The sequence below is a fragment of the Taudactylus pleione genome, unplaced genomic scaffold (genome assembly GCF_031769625.1).
Source record: "Taudactylus pleione unplaced genomic scaffold, aTauple2 ptg000518l, whole genome shotgun sequence".
NCBI lineage: Eukaryota > Metazoa > Chordata > Amphibia > Anura > Myobatrachidae > Taudactylus > Taudactylus pleione.
This window is the reverse complement of record NW_028284920.1, coordinates 9,963,200-9,982,280: the sequence shown is the minus strand read 5'-3', so window position 1 is coordinate 9,982,280 and position 19,081 is coordinate 9,963,200. Positions and strand designations below refer to the sequence as shown.

Sequence of the window (19,081 nt, the reverse complement as noted above, 5' to 3'; positions counted from 1 at the left end):
GTGTGTCAGTTCTCGCACTACCTGGGGAGCAGGCTGACAGACCTGTTGAGAGACACTTAACACTTATAGCTGGTGATGGAGAATGTGTGTGTGTGGTTACTGCAAGGCAGAAGTCATATCAGCATCAAGAATAAAGCAGACACTGGCGGTTATTATTTTGCACAGATACCAGTGTTTTTTGGAGCAAGAAAACAGTGAAGGGAGCACCTAGATCAGCGGGTGCTGACTGTATATTTGTAGAGGCACTAAAGATAACGACACATTGTAGCAGTGTCACCACCAGAATATGTATCACACAGATAAAGACTCAGGAGAAACAGACATATTATGTGGTTACCAGATCGCTGATCCTAAAGTGCAGCTGCTAAAGTTGATTCTGTATGAAAGACATTTTGTAAGAGACATTGAAGGGAGATTTAGAGGTAATGTTACATATATGCAGGGACAGGCTCTTAATCGTAAAAATAGGAATGCTCACAGAGGAACGGAGATAGGCACATGACAGTATATATAGACAAAGGGGGAAATGTAGAGAGAGACCTACGTCACTTTGCAAATTGCATAGTGTAACGTGTATTCGCTGTGCACATGCCCAAAATACAGGCCACACTCTTGTGCTCCTTCCCTCACTCATACGATCGTCTACTCCATACACCCGACAAGGGCACCTAACGCTTGGTTGCTGACGCCCTGCTGCTTTTTTGAGTGTTATGATCACTATTGCTGCAATGTTTATAAACTATGTTCTTGTCCTACATTGTTTTGAACTGTAAATGAGTAAAAATACACACTAGACGATATGCTCCCTGAGCGATATCGTCTAGTGTGTCCCCGGCAGGCTGTGACATTGAGCACACCCGCTGAACGATATCATTAACGATTTAGTTCTGCGCCGGGCTCTCTCCCCCATTCCATAACATGCAGCAACATGATGACATCGTCAGGTTGGCCTGCATGTTAACCCGATGAACGATAATGACGAATGACCTGCGGGAACGCGCATCGTCGTTATCGTTCATTGTTTTTGTGTTAAAAATGGATGAGAAAGTGGACGACTGAACGATAACAATATCCTTATCGTTCAATTGTCCACTTTAATCGCCCAGTGTGTACACATCTTAAGTTGCGGTTTTCTTGTTTGCTCATTTGTTTATGTACTTTGTGAGGTGCTGCGGAACCCTTGTAGCACCATATAAAGAATAATAATAATAATAATTTGCATCTATGCAGATATGAATCAGACACTTGCTCCCGCCGGCCTCTGTAAATCAGAACAGGGGAGGGATGGGGCGCATTAAAATAGATTGAGGGCCTGATTCAGAGACGGACGCTCTGAACGAGCGCTTGCTCTGAATCAGGGCGTTTTTTTTTATTTTTGTTAGGCCTCCTGGCCGCTCGCTTAGCTGTGGGTGACCACCCATAGCTATTGCGAGCGGCCAGGATGACCATCGGGCTTGTGACGAGACCCTTGTGGTAGGGTCTCGTGGCCGCAAGCCCCAGAGAGCTTCTGGCTCTAATAGTGATGTCAGTGGGGCCACCCCCAAACGGCAGGCTTACCCTCGGGAAAGCCTCCGTTTGGCCAGCCAACCCCCCTGCCCACCTACCAAACAGTGCGAGCTGTCAACTACCATCGACAGCTCACCCCCTTTGGTGCGAGACCTGGAGCGACGGAGCACCCGTCGCTAGCCGGGTCTCGCGCATGCGCACGACGGAGCCGGCTCCGTCGTGCGCATGCCCAGTGGGCAAATATCGACCCGGTTGCGAGCGCTAGCGACTGGGTCTGAATCAGGCCCTGAGTACAATAAGGGTGTGTCTGTGTAAATGTTAATAGTTGCCCAGAGACACATATATGTGTGTCCAAGCCGTATCATTTGTGGGTACCAGAGGTAAGGTGCATATGCACGCTAATAATGACAGTCACCAGCCCTACATAACTGCTTGTGATTGGCTCACTGCTAATTCATCTCTGGCGCTGATAGGTTCCTTTTTCATTGCCCATACTTATATTTATTTTTGCGTGCATGTTTTAGTAATTGTTTTTTTGTTTTGTACATGAGATGGAAACCTAACTGTGAGTTCTGCAAGCATTACATCATGGGTATAAGTGCATGTGACATAGTATATGACAGAAACTGTAGTTGCAGTGTCTCCCCATCTCCTCACCTGTTCCTCCTGACACTACTGCGCCCGTACTTGTAATTATATGGACATGAAAAACGCTATGAGATGATCAACTTCAGAACCTGTTATTCCAGGTATCAGTCATGGCAGAGCTGCTAAACTCAGCATTTGGTTAGATGCTTCTGTTATGAGTGAGCCAAGAGGTGGAATGCCCATCAAACAGCTGGTGGATAATTGTTATTTGCAGCTCAGGGCAGGGGTGTGGGGGTGTCTCACAGCTCATCCTCCATGGTGACACTGTATAATTACTAATTACCAATAAAACAAACAAGAACAAAAAAATTCAGTTTCCAGCCACAGCGTGCAGATGACTAACTATGACTAGTGCACAGACAACAATAGGCACGCAGACCAAAAAAAAACAGGTGGTCAACGAATTGAAACGCGTAAAACATCTATGTACCAATATGCCAAGAGATTTAGTGGTTTAAAAAAATTAATTACTATCTGAGTAGAGGAGCCCTGATGAAAAGAAGTCTGGAAAGGAGAGCGACTACATTTTCAATGCTTACCCCAGCACAGCGTAATTTCAGGTTAGCCCATCAACAATGCTACAACCTGCCAAAATGACAATCCTACTGCCAACATCACCATGCTGGGATATTTAAATGAGAAGAAATTCCATTAAGGAGATGGGAAATTCATTTTTAAAATTAACTTTAACAAAGTAAAATAGTCCATTAATAAAACTTAAGTCATAAATCTCAAGACTTGTCTTATGATCAAAATCTACGGATCACTTAAAAACCTTATTACGGTGTGACACATGTGCCTTTTAATTATTATACATGGGAAAAACATGCAAATTCTTTGACAAAATTTGCATATATTGAGTAGGCAAGGCAGATGTCTTTAAAGTTTTACCTTAGGTATATTTCACAATAAATCCCCATCATATACGTTTGTCCAAAACTCCACAGACATTCTTAGTCTTAGCGAATAATCGCTTTACAAAACACGGTGCTACTTTGGGCTATTAAGCACCTGAGATTAATCATCTAAAATCTCATTACAAATTAGCCCTCAATCACCTAAAGATATCACTAGAATGAGCGATTAATTGCTAATCCAATTATAGTCCACGGATGCGACCAATCGCTTGAAGTTCAAGCAAATAGATTAATTTGCAGGATTGCACCTATGCCGAGATAAAAATTTTGCAGGTGTAGATCACTCCAAAGGGAAACATTGGTGCAGCAGACGTTCTTAAGCGATTAATGATCCCTTATTGAGCTGAAAATGTTAACACTATTTACCTAAAGGTTAGTACATACTGGACGATGTGTACCGGGACCATATGTCGGACAATCGGGCCAACATATTGTACCACGGGTACACATCGGAGCGATGTTATGAACGACGGAACGATCACTTGTTCCGTCCTTCATTAACATGAATGGAGCCGCATGCGATATCGTCAGGTTTGATGTGCAGCACATGAAACCTGATGATGTCACATGTGACCGCGGGAGCGTGCGTATCGTGCATATACACAATATGTTGTTACGATTTGGCCAAATCGTAACGACATTTTCCCAGTGTGTACCCAGCTTGGTACTGTACAACTAAAATATCAGCCATATTCTGTGACACAAGTATATGTCCTAACTTTCATTTCGGTGGCTTAAGCTTACATACTCATAAACCAAAATAATAATTATTCTCTAATCTATTAACAACTGCCTAACCCCTTTTTATAATAGGATGAAATGGGCTTTACATCTATGCACTGCAAGCAAACAGAACTAATCAATGACAGCTTGGAATCCAGGGAGACTGTTAGGAAGTGTTATAAATGGTTGCTGGCCACTAGATCATTTCTGCATAGCCTTAAAATTTAAGATTCAAAGAGAAATAGAAACTTTCTGTAACCTGTAAGCCTCATTGTTATTATTATCCTTTATTCAATTTCAGCTGTTGTACAGTGAGATGCTCCGGAACGGCCCATTGCATCTATCCACATGGCAAATTTTCCTTCGCTCCCCATAAAGGTGCACACGTAAAGTTGCGATATCTGAGGTACTGGCTGATATGTGTGGAATAGAGCATCTCAGAGATGTAAAGAAAATTGCATGTAATTGAATTGATCTCATAAATAGCCCTGGTCACATGAGCTTACAATCTAAGAGGTTTGGGGAACAATGGATACAAACGTTAGCAAATGAACAATTGTGGTTGGTGGTGGAGAAAGTGCAAGTGGCTACTCTATGGCAGAAGCACCATCAGCCACAATAATAAAGCCTGATTGGCAACTGGCATTTATGTGCAGCAACCTGAGGGGTGGTCTGGTTTGAATGAGGAGAGTCTGGGGAAGATAGAGACATGAAAGACGTACCAGTCATTATAGAAACCTTAAGACCATCAGCTGCTGGCACCCATGACTGTCCTTCACCATTTACTGTATCTTAACTGAACTTCCCTCCTCATCTGAAAAAGGCTAATGCTTTTATGCGGTGTGGTTACCTGCAAGCTCAGAGTAGCAGCATTTGTTGCCGGACACAGAACCAAGAAACTTCTTCCCCATATTCACAGTAGTTATGGCAACAGTTGTCACCAAAATAACTAAAGATGGTAACAGCAATGACAGTTGAACTATCTGGGTCCAAAAGCTAAATACAGGGAGAGTAACCAGTATCTTCAAAACAACCCTGCCCTTGGTGTGACGGCACTGCCCGCCACTTATATTCACCAGTTATTTCATTTGTGAGATTTTTACATGGGAAGCAGGGGCATTTTAAGGGCTGGGGGACTCATGTGCAGCAGGCGAGAGAGAGAGAAAAGAGAGAGAGAGAATGAGAAAGTGAGAGAGAGAGAGAGAGAGAGTGAGAGAGAGAGAGAGAGGGGGAGGTACACACTGGAGCGAGGTCGGGATGATATGCCGTTTCGTAACAACATATCGCCTACATCGCTCAGTGTGTACAAATGTTTGCGCGTTCCCGTGGTCGCCACATCAAACCTACCGATATCGCAAGCGTGCAATACATTGTTAATGAATGACGTAATGGTGATCATTACGTCCTTCATTAAAGTCGTCCAGTGTGGATACACAATCAATGTTTGACGGGCATTCGTTCCGATGTCAGAACGAATGCCCTTCGCTCCAGTGTGTACCTAACTTAAAACAGTAAAGAGAATGGTGCCTCACACAAGCACATACAACAAAGGGCCTGATTCAGAGCCGCTCGTGCTGTGCGTTCGCAAGCAGCCCGATGTTCTCCATGGACATGCTTCGTTCTGCACGTGCGTGAACTACACACTGCGGTCGCAACCCTCTCGCTCACCCAGCAAAGGCAGCCCAGGGTAATGAGTGACAGGAGAGGCCGTTTGTGGGTGGTAACAGGTGCAGGACACTAATAACGGGGGGTTGGAGATGCGAACGCAGGTGTGTTTCAACGCAGTTTTAGAGGCGTGCATAATTAACAGGCAGCGTCATAGTATACGTCACTTGCCTTTTTTTTACACTGATTTCCTCGCAATGCTTGCAGTAGGGTAAAGCAACCGCAAGCACTGCGTTAGCATCCGATGGTGCTCGGTGTACCAATGTTTTAATACACTTCCTGGAGATGATGTGTGCTGGTGGGCGGCTCTGCCTGTGCGATTGGACGTACGCTCAGACAAAGTGGCCGCTCGCTAAGACATGGTGGGCGTGCTTATGCCTTGGCGAGCGTTTGCTTCCCATGGCGTCACTTTGACAAATTTGCATACGCATCCAGTGAGAGTACGCAGATAGCAAGCGGGTCTGAATCAGGTCCAAAGTGTGATGCATCTGGCTTGTAGTTATAGAGTTAAATAACTCCAGCCAGCACAACATGCACCAGATAACCAGAACTCTAGCCCTGTAAATAACTATGGCCCCAGGGAACAATCGTCTGACTTCAATGTGCTCTCCCTGTACTAATGATTTCGAATTAAATATGAGCTAAGGTTTTGCGTGTGGGAAGAATGAATTAATAACTATAAGTAATATGTCCAAGAACATGGACCTGACAACATCAGGCAAAACTCAACTTTAAGGGGTTGATGCTGTGTTTGGATTACGACAATCTGAGCAAAGTAAAATATACAAATTGGTTGCACGCATATCTGCATATGACAATTGCGCCCACTTGCGCTTGGAAAGGAGGGATGTGGGAGGAGAGGGGCAGCCTAGCGTTGATTGAGTACAGTAAGGGCGTCTTTGCGTAATTGCAAACAAATGCAGACCTGCATAGAGATGCATAAATACCTGTCAAAGCCATATCAACTGCAGGTGCCTGGGGGCTGGTGCACATACACTTGGATGATTATGCCGGTCGCCAGCATTCCAGATCGAGTACTGAAACTGATAGGGGCTTTCTTCATGACTGATACATACATGATCCTATAAGTCTATTTTATGTATGTTTGTTTAGTGTTTGCGTTCGAGGGAGAATTATACCTGCTGTATTTGAGAAGTTTTTAATGTTAGTCAAACATAATAGCAAATGTGTATTTCGTTATCAAAACAAATGTTTACAAAGTCTGTGTATCTGATGATTGCCTGACGTATGCTTGGCGCATATTGTATACTACAGGCGCAGACCTGCACGCATCTTTTGGTTATGGCTACTTGAATATGCACAAAATTTAATTTGTTTTACTGAACACATTTTACATGTGCAAATTGGGAAGTAAGGGCCTGATTTAGAGCCGGTCGCTATTTGCGCTCGCTCGTCCAGAAAATAGGGGTGGCTATTCAAATGAACCGTTCGCTGTTTGCGGTCTGTTCACGCCTCTAGGTCTGAACGAGCGAACAAAACTTGCAGTCGTTTTTTGGGAAACTACGCTCCCTGTCCGCTCGCATCCTACGTCATATCCGCTATTTATTAGATTAATCGAGTACATCGAACAGGGTATGAGCTGCTCGCTATTCTTGTGGTTGGTTTTTGCTACCACAATTTTGCGAGCAGTTCTGGCTATAAAATAACCCAGTGACATGGTCAATGACGCTGCTGTTTTAAATATGCACACCCATAAAACGCCTGCGATCGGATCTCCATCTCCCCGTTTTCAAGCACCTTCCCCTGTTACCACCCACATACGCCTCATCCTGTCACTCAAATTAGCAGGCATTTGCTATTTTGCGAGCACATGAATTTCGGCCGCACTGACTGGTTCGCGCATGCGTATAACGATCCGTACGCATGCGCAGTTGGGCAAACATCGCTCGGAGCGAACGAGCTGCAACTTACGAGTGGCTCTGAATCAGGCCCTAAGTGCGTTCCTTACTTTTGACCAGCCCCAAAGTCTCAAATCACTACTATACAGAGAACTTCATGTCCATAGATGCTAAGAGTTCTATGTACTAAGGGCCACTACTGCTATCTCACATCCGAAATACCTTGCAGTTTTGAATATACATCGGTAACATGGAGTACCATCGGCCCCTCACGCAGACTTACAACAGCCCTGACCTTACTTAGAAATTGCTAACCTCATTGCACACAGTAAGCACTGTAGCTGCGTATGCCGTAGCAATGGCTAATTTATGCACGCCCATGTAACAGCGTTCAAACGGACAGGCATGCCTGCTTTTCTCCAACCACTCCCCTGTCACCACCCCCAAATGGTGACTACCTGTCACTCACTCTGCGATGGCTTACCGTGCTCTGGGCCTGATTCAGAGCCGGACGCTATTTGCGAACGGTCGTTCAGAAAAATCCGGCTATTTAAATTGAGCGCTCTTTGCGGTTTGTTGACGCCTCTATGTCTGGTCGTTCGCATCATACGTCATCTCCGCTATTTATTAGATTAATCGAGTATATCGAAAGGCGTCTGAACTGCTCGCAGTGCTTGTGGTAGGTTTTACTGCCCGCAGTCACTGCGAGCAGTTCAGGTTAAAAGACAACCAAGTGACGTGGTCGATGACGCTGCTTTGTTAATTATGCACACCATTAAACACCCGTTTTTACCGTTTGGCACGCCTGCGTTCGGATCTCCACTCCCCGTTTTCAAGCACCTTCCCCTGTTACCACCCACAAACGCCTCATTCTGTCACTCAAATTAGCAGGCCCTCGCTGTTTTGCGAGCGCACGATTTCCGACCGCAATGACTGGTTGGCGCATGCGCATTACGACCCATACGCATGCGCAGATGTGCGAACATCACTCGGAGCGAGCTAGCGGCCACTTACGAGCGGCTCTGAATCAGGCCCTTTGTGTTTAATCGCAGTGGGATCACAGCGTAGCCTTCACGCACGTGCACTGCGATGCATACACATGCGCAGTACACAACATTCGCCCAACTGCATACGCTGTTGCAGTTGCTATCCTTAATGAATCGGGCCCTAAGTTTTGGAGAGAAATAAAGCCTGTAAAGTGACAGGAGCTGATTGGTTAGTACTTTATCTCCATCCACTTTATCTCTCCAAGGCTTAGAACATACACCGCTAGGTCACAATTGCCTACTTTCCCTGAACGTAGTAGGAATAGTAAAAAAAAAAAAAAAAAGAGTATTAGGGACACAGATCTTCCTATAGGGTCCAAGCTCCAGAAAATGTTGCTTTCCAGAGTTCGGAGCATATGGGGAATGCGATCAAACCTCCGAAAACCGCATTTTCGAAGGTTTGACCACATTTTTGCAGTTGATGCATCGCACTTGGGACCCGATTCAGACCCGGCGCATTCGCACGCAACCAGTCGATTGTTTGAATTCTGCGCATGCATCGCAATGCGCATGCGCAAACCAGTGCAAGCGATTGGAAAACGTTCACTCGCTGCGCATAGACAGCCTGGCAGAATGAATGACAGGAGATGCTGTTTGTGGGTGGTGACAGGCGCTGGCCCCTAGAAAAGGGGGAGTGGAGGTGCGAACGCAGGCATGCCTAAGCGTCTTAACGTCTTTTCAGAGGCATGCATAATTAAAAGGCAGCGTCATTGTACACATCACTTGGTAGTCTTCACTCACAGTGCTTGGGGCAGGGTATGGTCAACCATAAGTGCTGCGATCGCATCCAATGTTACTTGATGTTACTGATGGTTGCATACACTTCCTGGATAGAACGTGCGCAAGTGGGCGTCTGCATACACAATGAGATCGCACGCTAAGACAAGGTGGGCGTGCTAATGCCTTGCGGTGTGATCGCCTGCCTTGCAGAATTTGCATACGCATCTAGCGAGCAGGTCTGAATCGGGCCCTTAGTGTGAGAGATAAGAAAAAGGGAATGGAAATAAATGCATACTTGCTGCCTTTTTATATCTTCTCTCCGGGAGAAGCCCGGAGAGGAGACACAGCTGCCCACTTCGGGGGCCAGAGCCGGGCTCCTATGTCATTAGGCCCTGCACTCGTTACGGTAAACTGCTGCGAATCGCATTTAGCCCCCTCCATATGGAGTCGCTATTCCCAGCAATTATCTCCCCATCCTGCCCACTTAACTAGGAGGTGTGTGGGGTGCAGGAGACCCGGACACTCTTCCGAGGGTGCGGGGGGCTACCCGAAAATTCGTGAGCCTCCCACAACTTCCGAGATAGTAGGTAAGTATGTTTAAATATCAGTACAGTAACCACACACACACAACCACAAAACTATAGAATAGCAAGTTACCTATAAAAAGGTTGTATTTTTCCCCTATCCTTTCCATAATATGGAAGGACAACTTGAGAGAAAATGCTTTGTTCTATTTATTACCTTTTATTAATATAGTGCCAGGATATATGACTGCACTTTACAAATAGGAACAAAACAGTAATAAAACGAGACTGGGTTGTAACAGATGTACAGAGGCTTCAGAGGGACATTTAGTCCAACTCAAGCTAACTTTTGTGACAAGATCTCATTCTCTACATTCAATTCAATACTTCTTCCATAGACAGTGCATGTCCCATTCTCATTGTCCCCCCGGAGATGTGACAATCCTCATCCACCACAGATGATCAGGGAAATACGCGGCCATTCCTTGCCATTACCAGCCAGCAGTGACACACATTCCTCCACATAACAGGAGCACTGTGTGATGTGTCGGGAAAGGCTGATTGGGGCTGAAAGGATTGTGAGGCAGGATAGCAGGGAGCACTGTGGAACAGCAATAAGATGTACTGGTACATAAAGCACACAGGATAACCATGGAGGACACAGTGTACCACTACTGGCACAAAGCCACCTCTAGCAGCCGCTTGATGCTTATTAAGGACATTTTCTATGCAGTATTGCGTAAGAGCCCAATAGGTGTTTTTAGAAAAAAAGAATTGCACAACAATAGTGCTTAAGCTTAGGGTGGATGCATAAAGGAAATGCATTGCATGGAACAAAAGGGTGTATAGGCAATTAGAGGAAGTTATCCAATTCAATATTTGGTGGCAAACATCTAGAAGTCTATGTTATTAAAATTGAAATGTAAATGCAAACTAGCATTGGACACTTTCTGCCGGGGCAATATACACCATCAGGGTGATGCCACCCCACTAGGCTCAGGGGCTAATTGTGCAGTGCACTAGGTGTCGCAGCCCGCTAGAGACTCAGGATGAATAGACACATGGATATTTCAATGGTTAGAGACGTGAAGCACTCAGGATGCATGAATGAATGACATTGCACTTATGGTTCAGAGGTTAATGTCATGCTACACTGGTAATGTCATCTGTAGCAGTCACAGTGCCTAGAGATGTGTCATCATGAGCTGCGGAAAAGACAGATTTGTGATGACCCGTCTCAAAGGATTTCCAGTTAGCACAGGGGCAGCGCAGGAGAATATTGCTGTTAAATTGCATTTGCCATTACTCACATATTTTCGGAGGGTTCACTCGCCAGGCTTGTGGCCTGTCCCTGCTGCAGTGCTGACTCAGTCCCTCCCATCCTCAGCAGGCTGCAGGTCGGCTCCAAGCCTCCTGCACTGCCCAAACAGCAGTGCTTGACCCAGAGCAGGACTGGAGCCTGCAGTGCGGAGCAGAGCAGCGACCTCCTGCTGTCAGTGCCGATATCCAGCCCGAGGAGATGACAGCGGAGATCAACGTCAGTAAGTCCCTTCTCCTGCCACAATCCAGTGTCAGACAGTGCAACGGCGGTGTCACAGCGGGGAAGAGCAGTAAAGGACCCTTTGCTCAAACAATACAAATGGTCATGGCCTTTCCTTGCGCAGAATGGGATCCACTCGCTTCCTTCTTCCTAACCCCAGCACGGTGACAGGTGTGATTACTTCAGTCAGTCTCTCAGAGCTCTGTACACAATCGCTGACTGAATGAAAATGGCTGTAGTAGCACACCGGGTGATGGTGCTTGCCTGCTCAGAGAGCACAATAAAACAAAATGCCAGCAAGAAAGGGGGGAGGGGAGATAGGGTGATTGTAAGGCTCGTCAATAGGAGGGAATATTAGCCATCCTCATCTCTCTCCGCAGGGTCCCTGTTGTGGAAGAGATCTCCTCGGTGGGGACAGGGATGAAGGGCCAGTCTATGTGTGAATGACAGGAGCTTCGGTGAAGGGAGCAAAGGCAGCATCAGCAGCGCAGACTCCAGTAACAGGAGGGAGGGGAGGGGGGATGTAATGGCTTCTATTTAACCCTTTCATGCCTGATATTCATAGTAGCTGCCTGCTAATTGGTAAAGCAATGTGATGCTCGCAGATGGGTGCTGAGGTACACATTCCATGTATTGTTCCTTTATCAAGGAAAAGCGCATACTCTGCTATGGTAAGACACCATTATACCCCGACACCAGACGGCAAATCCCATCACTGTGCTCAGGTTGTCATCACCAGACAACAGAGAATCCCCCCTGTGTGGATCCGTTACGCGCCTCAGACCCTCACAGACATCTCAGTGTTACAGTTTTTAGGATGGAAAAGAGGAAGCCTCACACCGGGGGAAAGCTGATCTGTGCAGGGGAGACTGGTAAAAGCACAAACAAAACAGTGGATGATGTGGGTGTGACTTCCCATTCTCTGCACACAGGGCTCGGTATCACTTTCTCCCTCCCGCTGAGATATTACTGTCACTAATTCCCATAGAGCAAGCAACAGGACCATATGTCTCTGCGCATTAGTCAGATAGCAGGTCACTGTGACTTCTGTCTTCACTATCTTATTACATACCAAAAGCAGTGCTGCTAGCCAAGTTCCCTGCAAATGTCATTTTGCATTAAATAACATCCTTAATATACTTAAACGTATGCTTAGAGATGTGTCCTCATTCATCTATGGCGCAAGATGCTTAGTGTGACTTAGGGGTCTATTTACTAAGCAGTGTTAGGAGACAGAGTGAAAAGTGATAAGAAAGTGCCAGCCAATCAGCTCCCAACTGTCATGTCACAGGCTGTGTTTGAAAAATGACAGTTGGGAGCTGATTGGCTGGCACCTTATCACTTTTCACTCTGTCTCCTAACACTGCTTAGTAACTAGACCCCTTAGTGTGATTTAGACACCATGTTATGAATAGCCAGTTTTGTACTTTCCAACTACAGTCTTGTAGTGCACTGGGGACTTCGGATTTGCACTTTTTTCTCACTGTTCTGTCAGTGTAAATTTGCACAATGCTGCCGTACAGAATGCATGGTGCGACTCAGTCATACTGACCCCTGGTCTCTTCACTCTTCCCTCAGATTAGCGGCCTTGCCGTATTACATTAGCATGCAATTCCAATTTTGTTGTACAGGGTACGTGTACTTTGCGCTTTTGCCGCATTAGCCGTGGAAAAAGATGCAAATTCAGTAAAAATACTGAGCGACAGGATGCATGGAGCAGATTAGTTGCATATTTTTTTGGTGCCACCACCTCACGTGCATTTTCCCAACCTGCATCCACCCCCCGATATAACATACCTGCAACTAAACTACAATAAAGTTGACACATACACTCTGATGCAGAGAAGAACGCTAGTCACCCTCAATTGTACTAAGGTCCTGATTCATGTTTGTACGCAAATGCCGATGTTTACGCAGAATGATTATTGGCCATTGCGCATGCGTATAAGCCGCACTGCGCACGCGCAGCGATTGTATTACAATTACGTTTGCACAGAGGATTCATTTGCACACTGACATGTGGTCAGTGTTTGGGGGAGATTAACGGGGGGTGAATAGAGAAACGTATGACCTGCGTTCGATGTTTCCGGTTATGTGCGTGTGCGGCAGAAGTGAGATGCAGTCAGTGGGCGTCTCTATGCACTGGACAGCAGGAGGAGTCATTAGCATATTTTCGCAATTGCGATCCGTGAGAGATCACAACGACTTTTGCATTTATATACAAATATGAACCAGGCCCTAAATACGTAAATCCGTGTGCAGACTGCAGAGCTGTATGCTTCTTTGCAATCGCACATCCCCTATACTTACACTTGGGGGATATATTTACTAAAGGTCAATTTTGATCGATTTATTGTTTCTAGGGCTAAATCACACATTTACTAACACTTAAAAAAAGAAAATCAAAAATTGTCTGTAAATGTGTGATGTAGCCCCAGAAACACAACATCAATGTTGATAGATTTTGATAAAAAATTTTATCAAGTTTTAAAACTATTAAAAATTACCTTTAGTAAATAAGCCCCTTGGTTTCATAGCCATTATCATTGGAGTGCACTTGTATCAGCGAAATCCTTGGTGCAAAATATATTTACACTTCCAGGCAATTCTGCCTAACCCGCAATTCCGCCCTGACTGAACATTACCCAAGAACGCCCCGTTACAGCTTACATGCTCCCCTGTCAGTCGCAAGTAGAGATACAACTGAAATGCATATGATTCGAGTGACCCGGCAATCCAACCCAGGTAACTTGCAGGGTTTAACACGGGAGTAACCCGTGAAACTCTGCAGTGTGAACGGCGCGCTCCGGTTCACGATGACCAGGAGCGCGCCGCATGCCGGCAGATTGGTCCGGCTTCAGTGGCGCTTGGAGATGACGTCATCTCCAAGCGTTCACTTTAACGCCGGAAAAGCCGGGTCTATGCAGACCCGACTCCGGTGTGAACGGCGCCGACTCTGGAATGTCCTGGGTCGGCGCAGGCTAAATTCCGGGTCTGATCCGGATTGGAACCCTGTTCCAACTCCGCGTCAGACCCGGAATTTAGGTGTAAAAGTGGTATAACATGCTATCATTTCAATGGACCGAGAAGAAAATACGCTCATGAACACTCATGAAAAGACTCCTAAAGGTTTCTGAGTTTTGTTAACAGCAGAAATATGCTGATCCTAGACTAGATTGCAGGTGTGAAACCAGCCATTAAAAATAAATTAGTATAATATGTAAATAATTATACCATAATATTCCTGTTCTCTTTTCCAGCTGTGTTGCATCTTTGCTGAGATGCATAAATTCAGGCCAGCTGTCAAAGTTCATTTAATTCGGTTCCACTGCTGCCTCCAGCAAACTGTCAGTAAATGCTGGTGTATCCACAGCTATAGAGCTGTGAGGGATTCAAGCACGGAGTGGCCGCCAGAGAGGGATTTAGAGGTGTCTGAGTGTTGGACAGCGCAGATGGGGACATCATATAACGCTCACATTACACAGCCATCTGTTCATTGATAAGTATGAATGTGGCGCTTTCAAAGGGTCATCTCACACTCCTGTACAGAGATTTATATTAAATTACAATATTATGGGAATATATCGACACTGGAAGAACAATACACTTTGTCACGCTTCGGACTATTAAAACCACTTTTCTCACCGCTCTAGTGCCTGTCCAGGCTAGGACTGAGGTCCGCTCATGTTGTGCCTCACTCCAGGATAGCACAGAGGTCTGCTCATGCTGCACATCGCTCCTTGCTGGTGCTGAGGGCCTGATTCAGAGCCGGACGCTATTTGCGGACGGTCGTTCTGAAAAAAGGGCTGGCTATTTAAATGAAGTGCTCGCTCTTTGCGGTCTGTTGACGCCTCTAAGTCTGAACGAGCGAACAAAACCTGCGGCCGCTATTTTGATAAAGACGCCCCCTGGCCGCTCGCATCCTACCTCATCTCCGCTATTAATTTGATTAATCGAGTACATCGAAGGCATCTGAACTGCTGGCAGTGCTTGTGGTTGGATTTTCCTACCGCAATCATGCGAGCAGTTCAGGCTAAGAAACAACCAAGTGATGTGGACGATGACGCTGCTTTGTTAATTATGCACACCCTTAAAACGCCCGTTTTGACCGTTTGGCACGCCTGCGTTCGGATCTCCACTCCCCGTTTTCAAGCACCTTCCCCTGTTACCACCCACAAACGCCTCAGCCTGTCACTCAAATTATCAGGTATTCGCTATTTTGCGAGCACACAATTTCCGACCGCAATGACTGGTTCGCACATGCGTATTACCAGCCGTACGCATGCGCAGTTGTGCGAACATCGCTCGGAACGAACGAGCGGCCGCTTACGAGCGGCTCTGAATCAGGCCCTGAGTTCTGTCTGTTGTGCTCCTGCCCCGTCCGCTCAGTGTCCTGTTACTGAGCATGGAGATGGCTTTTCGTAGCCTCTTGCTCACTGCATATCTTCCCACCATGATGGCACACAGGCTGCACGCCAGAGTTCCCTCCTAAATAACAGTATGGGCGCAGCCACATTGGACTCTGTCACCTGACACTCTTCCTCCACTCAGAGCGCTGCTCCCAGACCAGCTGATCGCAGCATCCAATCCATGGGGATCCTCCCCTATAAATTCCATTTTCAGACTGGCCTCTGTTGCCAGTACAACGTCGCTTCTTGCTGAAAGTACAGCTCAGTCCTGAGCTCCCTGGTACTCTGAATCTGAACGGTCCAAGGGCCTGAATCAGCATGGATCGCAATTGCAAAGCTGCACGCAGTCAGCTTTGCAATTGCCATCCTTGCAAATATGGTAATACACAGGAGGCATCACGCCTCCTGCTGCATTATTTATCCGAGCTGCGTTGTACAATGCAGCATCGGATACTCTGCACTAACTTCGGCCGGCTAAGGTGACCCATGGGGTCATGCAAGCCAGCCGCCGCAGATGAGAGGAAGAGACCAGGAAATCTCCATCAGCTGAGGAGACCCTGGTCTCTTCCCTCCCCCCCCCTCCAACGGCGGCGACACGCCTCCTTTCGGGAAATGGAGGCCTTCGCCGCCCCCTCTCCGTACACAAACAGCAGCAGACTGTCAATCAATGACAGTCTGCGTGCCGGATCGCAGTCCAGTTCTGCACATGCGCAAAATGAGTCAGGTGCCTGCCAGTTCAGCAGTGCACGCCCCCCTGTCCGTTATATCCAGTTCCTGAATTAAGTTCTTCAGTTCAACAACATTGGTCTCAACCGATCAAGTTCCTTAATTCATCAGCATCAGTCTCAAACCAACCCAGCTATCAACCCAGCATCATCGTTCCCAATCCGATTCTGCCAATTCATTAAGTAATATATATCCAGTCCTATTCCAACCTGCTGTTCAATAAAGACATTCTATTTCTTTCCTTCGGGACCATCATCCACTGCCGTATCTCTATCTCCTCTCATCCTGGCTCAAGCCACCCTAGTTACTTCACGCTTCTCTGATCTCCCCTTCAGCCTCTCACGCCTGTTCCTACCCAAACCAACCCTCAGGCTGGCACACTTTATGTAATTATTTTACACTGGGCCTCCTATTTCTCCCAACTTTTCCAGTACAGTCATATTCAGGTCAAAACCTCCCAATTTAACATTATTTGTTATGCACGCCTAGTGACATGCCATCTGCAGACCAATAAAGGTGTTCACCTTTAACAGCCACCTTTCCTGGGTGAAGTAAGTTCACCTGGTACTAGGATGCCGCTATGACTTAAATCAGGTACAAAGAGTCAATGTGGAAACTAGGCCGCACAAGGAATGGGCTCCTACAAGCAGAGACAAGTAGAAATGCAAGAATGGCTGGCAAAAACTGGCAAACTACCAAAATATGGCAGCAAGGCAAGTGACTTCTGGCAGGACAGAAGCTATAAACAGCAATGCACCAAGGCCCTGACTGTGCTTTAACTATTCAGGGAGCCAATGAGAACCCCAGAACAGAGACAGTCCCCTTACAATTAATTATACTGCAGCTGAGTAGCTGTAGGTAAAATGAAAGCATCCCAGCTGTACTAACAACCACGACCAACAGGCAGTGCGGTTGCAGAGAGTCTCAGTTGCCTAGCAACCATCAGGCCATTGCGACTGGTGTGACACGGTGTCCTATTCGCCTAGCAACGATTGGGTTCCACTGGACCTGTGAGCCGCTGCAGCGGCTCCTAGCATTAATAACATCAAACACATTTGTTCTAGCTCTCACACAAAGTGGATTGTAAATATGAAATCAGGAATATTACAGTGTCATTTTCACTCTAGTATGACTGCTATAATATGGTCAGATGTGATCATAAATGTGGTCGGCGGGTATTACCTGTGAGGTCACTATGGCGTGGAGTGTCTGGCAGTGGCACTGGTGTTTGGCGAGGGGCTTTGGCTGCACGTGGTTCTGTGCGGGCACCTTGTCATAAAGGGCTGATAAGACCTGGCGGTGTTTCCGTTCCGTTTTGCATGGGCGCCACCATCTTGCCTTCTGACCATGTGATTCAACTGCCCAATCCTGGTGAGTCATGTGTTCCCCCCAGCCAGTCATAGCGTGGCACGGGGTATTTAGGAAGGTCCAGAGCCTTCCTTCATTGCCAGTGCAACGTGTATCTCAGCCTAGCTGAGAGGGAATTCTCTGTGCTCACATTTGGTTACCTGTGTAAACGCTACCTGCCAGCCTGCTTGTCAGCTTCTGTATTTGCTCCTGTCACCACCCCGGGCCCACAACTCAACCAGAACATTACATAAATAGACTTTTGAAATGTTTTTCTGCATCAAGAGTACCAAGTCTGGTAAAAAATGTTAGAATCCAGAAGAAAAACAGTTCAACAGTTCCTGTTGAGGTTAGCTCTAACTACTTTAATCAGTCTCCTGGCAACCAGTCAGGTGTGCACACCAGGAGTCATAGTGCTGTGTTTTGAATCTTGAGTTCAGAACTTTGCTGGTTTCCGAAACTGTTATGATTGGCCGTTCAGCCTTTTTAGGAATTTATCTCTTAGCACACTTTATGAGTTGTAATCGTCCCGATCAGTACTGGTGTTTACTTGGATTCCTGCTCTATGCTGCTTTATACAGTATGTTTATTTGTGCTATTTGGAAGATCTATCAGCATTTCTCCACAGTGCAATCTATCTGGGTTATTCAGAAGATCTGCCAGTGTCTCTCTACAGTTTAATCATCTGCGCTATTTAGAAGTTCAGAGTCATGTCAGTATGTTTCTACAGTGCAACTAATCTGGGTTATTCTGAAGATTACTGTGTAAATCATCTGTGCTATTTGGAAGATCAGGCCAACCTTGCTCTACAGTGCTATTATCTTTGTTATGCAGAAACCTGCTAGCTGCCAGCATTTCTCTACTGTGCAAATTACTTGTGCAACTTGGAGATCTGTTCAGCATTTCTGGAGTTTAATTATCTGTGCTATGCAGAAAACTTGTTAACTGTTAGCATTTCTCCCCGATGCAAATTACTACTAATATTTTGAAAGATCTGCTCAGCATTCTCCTGCAGTGCTATTCAGAAAACCTGTTGGCATATTCTTCAGTGTAATTACGAAAGCTATTCTGAAGATTTGGTTAACTGTTTTCTATATACAGTTTTAGTATTACCTAGTAATTTATATTTAGTTGGCACATTTGGCTAGTGCATTAGTTCCTGGTGCTATCTAGTTAAATTATATATTTAGCTAGTGCTTTTAGTTTCTTATGCCATTTAGTCATATTTGAAGTGTCCTGTTCCCTTTAAATATATGTATCTGTGATCTTAAGCCTACACTACTTAGAGTTTAAGTTATGGCAGCAGTCGAGTACCAGTGAACGATAGTAGATCCGGGAATGAGGGTTGTTATAGGTGAAGTACTTGGCAATGTAATGTATATTTTACTGGAGATATAATCATTATGTTGTACATGGCCCATATGACAATCACTGATTTTGACAGCAGTTAT

The 19,081-nt window shown here is 45.9% G+C and overlaps 1 protein-coding gene across 8 annotated transcripts in view; it reads right to left on the bottom strand.

The window, feature by feature from the left end:
* TACC2 (transforming acidic coiled-coil containing protein 2) overlaps window positions 1–19,081 on the bottom strand; it is a 185,608-nt gene that overhangs the window by 54,891 nt on the left and 111,636 nt on the right. The window contains exon 1 of one of the 8 annotated variants that reach the window (XM_088450520.1): window positions 10,919–11,613. The exons of the other annotated variants lie outside the window; for them this stretch is intronic. Within the exon in view, the coding sequence (XP_088306646.1) occupies window positions 10,919–10,989 (71 nt within the window). The 5' untranslated portion in view covers window positions 10,990–11,613. Of the gene's footprint in view, window positions 1–10,918; window positions 11,614–19,081 lie in introns of those variants that run through there. 8 annotated transcript variants of the gene reach the window in all.